This window comes from Atta colombica, unplaced genomic scaffold (genome assembly GCF_001594045.1).
Source record: "Atta colombica isolate Treedump-2 unplaced genomic scaffold, Acol1.0 scaffold125, whole genome shotgun sequence".
Taxonomy (NCBI): Eukaryota; Metazoa; Arthropoda; class Insecta; order Hymenoptera; family Formicidae; genus Atta; species Atta colombica.
Window position 1 is genome coordinate 667,738 of NW_017259212.1, and position 10,995 is coordinate 678,732.

Sequence of the window (10,995 nt, forward strand, 5' to 3'; positions counted from 1 at the left end):
TTAAATTTTTACGTTCATATAAAGAGTGTTATTTTTAAATCTAGAAAGTTCAGCAATAAGGACTGATTACCGCGGAAACATAATCGTAAAATTGCGCAAAGCGTAATGGAACTTGCATGAAATTTCTGCCAGGACGAAGGATCCGCGCTGTTCAAGTTAAAGGCTCGCGAAACTTTCGTGAAAGTTCATAATGCAAAGCGACGGGAAACAGCGAGGACAGAGACGGATTCGTAGGTTCTTGTAAGAGCTTTCGCGAATTCGGAAGACGCAAATTTCTTTCAAGTGAAACTCGTGCCGATCGCATCCTTGATTTTTTTCTTCTTTGCGAAGTTTTCAGATAGGCATACCGTCTAGTTCATGCATATCCTTTTGTCGAAAATCATTATACAAATTTTATACATGCACGTTTCTCGACGAAATTATTAAGTGCAATTTACATGACTGCACGGATCGTAACATAGTAAGATCTTGTCCCGAGTGTGTTTATTCTTTATTCTTTCACCGTTCAACAGGTTTTTTTTCTACAAAAATCTGAGTTGGCGCCGTCATGTCCGCTGTCAATAACCTGATCGTAGTTTATACGAGATTCATAGTAGGTTTACGAAGTGCGTAATTAAAGCTTATTATTTTAACGAGCGTTGTAACAGCGGATAATTACGTTCGTATTTTATATTTATAAATACTAACTGACGAGTCAGTCTTCAATTGAGATCTACAGTAAACGAGATATACACAATAAACATATGCTTGAACATAGATTGTTGAAATTTTAGATATGTCTTTTTGCAAATTAAATTTGAAGTTAAGTTGTCTAAAATTAAATATTTTGGCACTTTACATTAAGCAGAAAATATATTTACTTCAACGAATTGATAAACTGAATTGCATAAACTAAAAAAAACAAATCTTTTTGATATCAAAAGAAAGTTCAACTTTATAGCATCTTTTTTAAATGTTTTTCCGAATATTTTTCAAAAATCGTTTTCAAAAGATTTTAAAATTGTTTTGTTTTAATGTATTGCTATATTTGTGGGGTGAGTTTCATTGTTATATATTTTAATTATTGCTTGTGACAGTATTTTTGTAGATATACTTTCATATGTCGAGACATAATGCAGTATTTTGTAATTTGTAAATTGAATGCGAGCAGAAGCAACTCTTCCGCATAATTAATTAAGTAGTATATGTTAGCAAGAATTATGCCACTGTATATTATTATGCTTATCATCTCGCATGAGAAACGCGAGACATTTCCATCGTCGGGCAGAGTGAAAATTCTTGATGACATTTGCAAATGAAATCAGGCCATTAAGGTACTGTCTCTTCCATCTTGTTCCGCACTATTTCCATGAAGACAATGCGATGTTACTTCCAGCCTGTCCGCATTCCGCAGTTATTTTGCAGACAGATGACAGCGATATTGCCACTGCCTCGCGATTAATCTGCATACTCGTTTCAGTAACGATTTGTTCGTCTGAGCAGAGCACAAGAAATATGAAATAAAACTTTGAAATTTACGTGTAATTAGATTCTCTCTCTTATTTTGGACTCCTGAAAAATATTGAGAAAAATTTTAAATATAAAAGATAAAAATTCCTGAATGATGATTTTTCATAAAAATCATATAGGTATAAAATTCAAACACATATGTAGTCTGATTTGCACTGATAAGAAATATTTATAAGAAAGATATGTAAATATTTAAATATCAAATATAAATATCAAATATTTGAAGCAATGGGGTGTATATTGATTTGAGTATCCATGACTAATGCATGTTAAAAATATAATGTGACTAAAAATAATATAATTTTAAGAAATTTTGGACAACAATTAATATTAAATTTCTTAGTTCTTAAACATCTTAATGCGAGTTGGCATATATGTATGTATATATGTATACGCATACGAGTATATAGTATTAAAACAATTAGAAACTTCTATTATAATTTCCATATTCGCCGCAGTACATGAGAGGTCTGTTCTTTCTACGATAAGACGAAGCGTATCTCTCTCACGTACCTCGCGTTGGATGCCGGGAGCACGTCTCGTAGTGACATTTGCAAATGATGTTAGACCGTATTAACGTACCATCTTCCATTTACGTGGCACTTTGTGAGAGAGACCAAGCGAAAGACTGCGTCTTGTTCCCGCTCCTTGTGTGACTTCGCGCAACCGAGCAGAGCCGAGCCGAGTCGTTCCTAAACTAGTTCCAAGTTAATCGGTGACGGCGTTACCATTATGGTGTAGAGTTGCGAGGACGGGAGACCTCCTGGAAAGATGGTCTAGCGGACAGGCCGCGGGAAAAGGGACGATTTGCATTTTAATTGCACTGGCAACCTTCCTTGCCGTTCTCGCTGACACTCGTTTTTCGCGACTCCAGCCAGCTCTTCCCAGGTTCTCACAAAGATTTGCTTGAATATCATCGGCATTTTTTATTTAAATTTGCTGTTGTTAATTACAATTCTCGGGAATACAAATCACGTTTATAGTACTAATTTAAGAGGTTGATACTTTTGCGTGTTCGTCAGTGCGCTAAATATATTGCCAGATGTTGCAGCAGTGATTACTGAAATATGGGATGAGTGCTCATAATGTCGAATAATATTATTTTTGTACATCCGTTACTAAAATCTTCTTGCTAAGAGATACTTTTTCTTGCGTCTAAGAAATTTGTCTGTTTTAACTTCAAACAGATTTATTGTAAATAATAACATAAATTTTTTAAATATGTAAGAATTATAAGTTTTAAAATAATTTGAAAAATAAAAAAGTTATATATGTAAACTGTAAGATTTACAATAAATATATTAATTATCTAAATGCAAGAATAAAAATACGAATCGAATTCAAGGATATGAAATTTATTCGTATTTTACGTGATAATTATTTTACAATGTGAAAGGCTAATTGTCTTATTTATACAGAATTTTAATTGTGTTTTTCTGGAATCTCATAAAATCTGAAGAGCATAATTGTCTCTCGTTTTTCATTATCTTTCTCTCTTCATTTTCGCGCGTAATTGAACGACGAATAATGGCGCGCAGAAGTTCTTGCGAAGGGATAGTCGCGAACTTTGCTGCTAAGTTTCCTTGTACCCCTTGGGCCATTAATAAATTTCACGCAACCGGATAATCGATGATTCGCGGACATAATGTGAGAATGGCTGGGAGTATTATTACCTAATGGTCATTAGAGATATATGAAATAATAATTTACTTGAAATACATCGATGTTGTATTTTAAAACGCGTAAAGTATAAAAGTATAATGCGTTATTAAAGCACACATTATAAGATTGTTCTAGACTTTTTCTAATATTGCCATCTATAGGTAAATCTAAAATATTGTAAATATAACTTTACATTAAATACAATGAATATATAGCTACTGATATAAATTAATTATGAATATACATTGAATTAATTATCAAAATATACAAATATTTACAATACCAATGTTACATTACTCTAATACAGCATATAATTATTTATGTACATTTACTATCTGATTATTTTAAAATTAGTCTGCTATAAATGCGATAGAATACTTATTACCACATTTTGGTACAATTTTTTTACAATTCTTTAAATTAAATTAAAATATCGAAATGCAATAAAATATGTAATTACAACAAATGACTAAAAATGTTATTTTGTACATATAATATTTTGCTTAGTTTTGCGACATAAAAAATAATACTTTTATAATTAATAACTAACACACAAATAATTAACGATAGATAACAGCTTTTGTTGTAAAGAATTGTTTAAATAAAAAAATTTTGATTTTAAGTTATACATACAAATTCGCAAATAGGATTTAATTTATATAAAATATGGCAACTTAACAATCTGAAAAATTTCCTAAAAGTAACCAATATTTTAGATATCTCAAACTTTTATATTGTTTGAGAAATGTAATCATAAATAATCGCTACTAGAGCTACATAATTCGAGAATATATACCATTATTCGCACGCTTAGAACAAGCTTGCACTTGCTAACCCTAGTAAATTTGCGTTAAGAGCGGATGCAGGCCCGTCTTCCTAGTCTCTTGGCAGAACTAGTTTAGATACAAGTGTCACCCCGTTGTGACAGCGTTCGTAACACCATAGTACTATTGTCTGTGCTTGTTTTACGACTTGCGTTACCGGCTACAATGGCGGTTCCCTTACACCGGGAAGTTAAGGTCTTCCTTCCTGAATTCATTCCGCGGCCCATCAGCGTTTCCCTTTGGTATTTGTCCTTCGAATTATTCACTCGATCTGGCTCTCTCTTGGCCCGAGAATCAGAAAGTAGCAAGAACCTCTCGTTGTTGACACAAATCGCAGCTGTCTTAAATAAATAAGGGTCACTGTGTCCGGTTCAAGCAATAACTTCTTATTATGTTTATAATGTTTTGCGAGATGCATATGAGATCAGATTACTAAGAGATATCCAGATGATATGATATAAATAGATCAATATCTATAAAATAATAATGCATTAATTTTTATAATGGAAAACATCGCTGATTTTTTTAAAGTATAACGATTCAATTTTTTTTTTTTAGTAACTAGATAATGAACATTAATCTCCGAGATGATGATAATAGTGCAATAATATGTTTTATAACTTATCTTCATGATAATTTTAAGTTACAATATATATAAATTAACTTAGCAATTTCTTTTCAAAGCATCGAGATTAATTTTACAATAAAATAAAACGTTGATTACAAAAATAATGGACGTTGTTTATATAATAATTAACTAATAATTGCATATTTCGATATTAAAATTAGTTAACGTTTCACTTTTTGCATCTAGTTTTCTAGTTGCATCCCTGAATGGGATTGAATATGCAACTCTGATTAAATGCAACCGTTTCCCCAACACGCGCACCACGGCACATTACCACTACTAGTACTAGTCTTGCGAGTTTTCACGTGGGTGATTTCCCGACTACTGACTGAGTTCGTTCTTTCACGGTCTGAATTCAATGCGATACCATCCGTAAACTTGTCTTTGGCATCGACACTAGCACTCCTCAATGTTTTTAATGAAGCTTGAGATGGTCGTTTTTTAGAATTAATGTAGACGGACACCTTTCGGTTTTGATCCTTACGTGGTGATTCTTGTCCTGAGGATGATGACCTGCTTTCATTCTTGTTTTCTTGTGCATCAGGTGTTGTCGTGCTTAATTTCCTCGATTTCTTTCGTGTCATTTTTTCTTGTGAATCGAGCGTATCTGTCGACGTAGCGATAATCTGTTTTTTCAGTTTTTTTTGTGTTATCGGCGATAGTGGTTTTTGGTCTTTAATTAGAATTTTTTCTTTTTTCACGATTTTTTTCCGTCTCTGTCCATTTGGCGAATTTGGTACACTAATTGTCTCTTCATCCTCGTGATGCGAGTCGCCGTCAATTGATGTTTGTGTTTGCGCCGGTACCTTTGTGACGTTATCATAGTACATCATTCCACATCTCGGCGAATAAAATTGACCTCGCGACGCGAAGGGAACGTTCTGGTACAGATCCTGATTCTGCAGATATCGATTTGCGTTTAATCTTCTCAGAGTCAAATCGTAAGACGTGGCGGAAGGTATTAAGGTGCAAGGACTCGGTTTCTCGAAGGAAGTTACTTGAATATCCTGCTTGCCGCTCATCAGTTGATCGCTGGGCATCAGTAATCGATTCTGTTCCGGTATATGTGCAGTTCGAAATCTCTCGTTGAGGTGAACATTTCGACTGTAACCCGGCATAGGATAAGTAAGACTGTCATCGTTTACGTGAATAGAGAGTGGCGTCATGGTGGCAGGAGGATTAGATTTTACTTGATAGTTAGGACAGATCTTGTCGAAGTTTCTTAGAAAAGGATTCCTAAAGAGACGATAATCTATTGAGGGTAGATTGGGTACATCTGGTGTCTCTGGACTAGGTGCTTGCTCGGCTCGTGGTACCTTTAATGTCACATTTAAGTGACTTTTGTACGGTTTATTAGAGGAACTTATATTGTCCAAAGTATTATCACTTTTCGTGAGTGTCTGAGAATCAACATGATTCAATTTTAATTGTTGCGCACTTTGCGACTCACTCGAGAGATCTTGACAGGAGACTGATTTTGTCAGTTGATTACCTAGAGCACTTCTGCTATCCATGATTAGTAGATTATCTATACTCAAAAATGCCTTTGGATCATTTTTATCTTTCGAAGCGTCTTCACAAGGTATCGCGCCATTTATATAAATATCCGCTGAACCTTTTAATCCTGAAAAAGGATTAATTCTAGAAATAACCGTGGAAGCCGTTTTGCCACTACTTGAACTAGTTCCAGTTCCAAAATGACTTATACTGGCGGTTGGTGACTCTTCTTCTTGTTTTTTTAACTTGAAAGGCTGTGACGAGAATAACGGTTTAGACTTTTCTAGTCCCGAGAACATAGCCTCTTCGTTCTCAATTCGCTGCATATCCTTTTCTCCATTTACTGTAACAGATCCAAGAGAATCCACATTTTTACCGATCGTTTCTTCGGAAAACTGCGTTCGTGAATCTCGAATAGTTGATGTTTCATAAAGCTTCATGAGTTGTCTTGCATTTCTTCTTCTTAATAAGTTAAAAGTATTTGATGACGGCATTGAACTTCCCATTGAGAAACTTGGCGAGTCCTGCTTTCCTGTTGTTGATACGACAGGAATGATGCTACCCGTATAAGTAGGTGCTTGTTTTTGAGAGACTATGTCGTTTTGCCAACCAACGGGCGGGACGTGAATTTGAGGTAACATCGGATCGGCTACTTCTAGACTTCCGATGTCTAAGTTGGCCAGCGGGATCAATGGATCAGACTGTAATCCGGAGTATGGTGAAGCCAATAATACGGACGTGTCCGTGGATAGCATTAAATCTACCGTACTTGGGAACTCGAACGGGCATTCGGTGTAATAACTGGTTCCGTTGAAACCACTCGGCGGTTCGTACGTGGCCGGATAAAACGGGATGTTATCGTGAAGTTGTCGGGGATTGAGAATCGGGGGTGGATGCCCGACAGCCTCGTTTCCCTGATCCTTCTCCGGTGTCGTCTCCTTCTTCTCCTTATCTTTCTTTAGCTCTTCCTCCTCGTCAACAACCGACAGATCATCGAACTCCACGTGAAGTCGATGCATATTGCTGCTCATCTTCTCGGAAGAGATCTTCTGATTCTCCGCGTTTTCTAGCTGTTCTTCTTGGTTAAAGTCCTTGATCTTCTCATTATCTTCGCACTCCTCTTCGTCCTCCTCGCAAGAAAAGTCCGACTGCAAGCCATCATCCTCCTCGGAGCGATCCTGTAATTCGTGGCATGTTCCTACATATCGTTATTATTAATTACAGCAATTATGTTTTTATTAGTTAACATTTTAAAGAAAGGTATAGGAACGTTGTTAGTAGGAGTTTTGTTGTTAGTTTTCTTGTTATTTATTAATGTGATCTCATTATATTGTATTATTTTATTATGAGTTACAGTATGATGCAATTAAAAATCTGCTAACCTCGTACTCTTCGCTTTCGTCAGGGTTCTTCTGTTTCTTCAAAATTTCTTCAAGTTTGTCGTACTCGTCCCTGAGACTCCATATTTCTCTACGCAGCTGCTCGTTTTCTCTGCGCAATTTCTTGATATCGTTCTGACCTGAAATCATGATAAACTAAAATGTTTCGATGTAATAAGACCGTCGAGTGAGATATTCTTATAAGCAAAGAGATAAGCCGACATCTTCGTAAATTTGATTCGCAATTTTTCTCGCGGAAATCACTTAATCACCATTCGATGCGAGAACCAGTAACATACGGCTGCTTACAATAGCGTTGCATCTATCAGAACGATCGATCATTGGTCAACGTGGCAACAATCTCCGCTTGAGACGCCAACCTTCTCTCTAACTCTGTGCGCCCTTTCGTGCGTCAAGAAGCCGGTGATAAATCACTAGAACCGGGCCTTCCAATTACTTAACTTTGCAGAGAAAGAGAGAGAGAGAAAGAGAGAGAGAGAGAGAGAGAGAGAGAGAGAGAGAGAGAGAGAATGAAGCGAATAAACCTCGCGTATAACGTGTTAAATCTTTTCTGGGGAATGTCTATCACAATACAAACTCTCAAAATTTTTTCAATAAGAAATACTGAAAGAGTTTCGTGTATAATATATAAGTACAAAGGTAAGAATAATTTTAAGTATTGGTGATTTTCGATCTACCTAAATACGAATTATTTTATTAATCATCGATCATAGTCAAGATTTAAAGTTTAAAAACAGAAGAAAACATATTTTATATATATTTTATATAAAATACTTTGCATTACGTTTACTACATATGTACTGTTTGCAATTTTATGCATTTTAGAAACATAAGCATGTATTATGTAGAAACTTTACAAACTTATATCTAGATTTTTCAGAATCACTCCTTGATGTGACAAATTCTCAGTTTATACATCCTTTTTTATATACATTATATTGCAAGTATCTAAAATCAGCCAGGATGATGTATGCGGATGCAAGCTCCATTGTTGGAAACGAAGTCGATCAGTTTTTCTTTTTAAGCGTTAGTGATCTTCGACCCATCTAGATGCGAGTTAAGTTAAGTATCTCATCAGTCATCGGTGCCTCCTACTTCGATGATTAATGGGTTTGTGCTTGAAACGTGTTTTCCCAGCGTTTGAACTACGACCCAATCGTGGAAGTTTTCAGATAATTCAGCGATCTATACCGTTACATGCTTTTTATTATTTATACGTTGTATTCGTCTTATATATCTTTTTTCGAAATCGACTAGCTAGTGTTTTAAACATCAATTGCTGGAAAAAGATAGTAAATCAGAAGAAAGAATAAAATTGAAAGTTTATCTTTTGTATAGAAGACTCTACGAGATAAAATATCAATATATATATATACTCTTCTATTTGTAATACGTTGCATTTATTTTTATAATATCCTGGTTTCATAAAGATTAATTTATTTACAGCGGACACATATATAATTACGTATGGATACATTTCCTGAATTTTCATACATACAAAATCACTTATGATTACATAGATAAAAGGTTGGTTTGTAAAAACTTTTACTATTTTTCTAACTTTTATTAGCTTTTTCCATGACACGAAATATTGTCAGTAGATTATTGATTTTTTTATGATTATGCATTTACAAAAATTGCGTGAAAGCATTTGTGCAATTCTTTTAAGCCTAGATAGTAAGTGCGCATGTGCGTATAACAAAGAAAGCCTTGTGGTAAATCAGGATTTAAATCTGGCTTACCAGTCTGAAATTTAAATAAATTAAATCCTTCTGGAGGTTCATAAATTCGGATTTTCCCTATGGACACCGATTTAGTTGCTATTAAAACTTGATTCATTTATCTTCTACATGAGCTCTGTTTGAAAACGCGATATTTGTTCAAATGTACTGCATCCGATCATTGATCTTTTTATTTGTATCGATGATGGGAAATATAAAAACCATCCGATGCAATTCAAATATATTAATTTCCCTTTGGTTCCTAAATATTTGCTTTATAACAATTTTTTTAGATAAATAGAGACATGTTTTTACTGTCAGTACGAAACGCACTAATGAAAAACGTTTTATTTTATTTTTAATATTAATTTTTTTGAGTGTGTAAATAAATTTTTTAATGAAATTTATTAATTCTCGGGAAATCGCGGTGTATCTCAGAGATATAAATATCTTACATCGGCATTACAGGATTATCTTTTGCAAAAAGAGAATCTAATATGGATGAGAAATTAATATAGAAAAACGTTGTTTTATTCAACTAACTAATACAATTTATTAAAATTTATATTTTTCTGTATGGTATTGTTATCCTAACTGCCTGTCTGACCACATTTGATGTGTTGTTATTTTAATGACTCATATAACAGTTACTGTTTACCAATAACATTACCTGTTTCTAATAGATGTCGTTAAAGATATTTTGATATATCTCTTAAGGTATAATATCTCCCGAGGATTAAGTATTTTCGTTATTCATGGATTTTAGAAATTTTGACTAAGGGAAAGTTAATTAAAACTTTGTCAAAAAATTTGCCTTTAAAATAGTTTTCAGAAGTATTTGAAATACGTACGCACAGGTTGGAATAAAAAAATTACAGTTGATCGTCTGTTAGATTCTCTAACCCGCATTTACGACAAAAGTACGAATATTATATTGCTTACAGATCTTATAAAATAATTAAAATCAAAATAACATAATGATTTTTTATTCGAGTATAGGAAAGCTCGCGCGAATACGCGGATATTTTTAGCTGCGTACAGAATATTCTTCAATCAACCATCAAGCTGAATATTTGCGAGCAGCGACGTAAAATGGCTCACTGAAAATGCTTTCGGCGACTGGTGTCCATTTTATTTTCGATAGTAACGATCGTGACAGTTCGAATTTTGTATGGGGTTATGAATACATGTATCCTGGAGCATAAATTTTTGCTCAAATTTCGGAAATATCGATTACGACATGTTTCTAACTTGTGGTAGTTTCATATAACGAAAATGATAGGCTAAATTTGAAGAAATATGTATATTCAGTCGATATGCATATCATAAGTTATAAATTAAGAAACGTTAAATTATCTTAAATTTATTAAATTGTTTTAACAGGACAACATTTAATCAAGTATCAAATCAAGTATTAAATATATACCTACATGATTTAACAGTTTAGTGATTTAATATGATGATGTTTTATATTAATATTTGAATAAGAATCAGATAATCGCTTTTAAAATCAAGTGTAAAGCAATCGGTTTAACATTTGGCTTTCTACTCTCAATTTATTAACTCGTCTCTCGTTCGCTAATGTTCTATTACAGCTATGGAGAGAACTTGTAGAGAATCTTTCCACATTTATACTCTATTATCTCTTTACGTCATACCGCTCATCAAAATAGGCTTTATTCTTTGTTCGTGAGGGGGGAGAGAGAGAGAGAGAGAGAGAGAGAGAGAGAGAGAGAGAGAGAGAGAGAGAGAGA

General features: G+C 34.1%; 1 protein-coding gene across 1 annotated transcript in view; it reads right to left on the minus strand.

Moving 5' to 3' along the window:
- Nucleotides 1-4,545: 4,545 nt before the first annotated feature.
- LOC108694807 overlaps nucleotides 4,546-10,995 on the minus strand; it is a 22,669-nt gene continuing 16,219 nt past the window's right edge. The window contains exons 2-3 of the mRNA XM_018204477.1: nucleotides 7,503-7,639; nucleotides 4,546-7,298 (exon numbers count right to left, since the gene is read on the minus strand). Coding sequence (XP_018059966.1) covers nucleotides 4,854-7,298; nucleotides 7,503-7,639 — 2,582 coding nt within the window. The 3' untranslated portion in view covers nucleotides 4,546-4,853. The remainder of the gene's footprint in view (nucleotides 7,299-7,502; nucleotides 7,640-10,995) is intronic.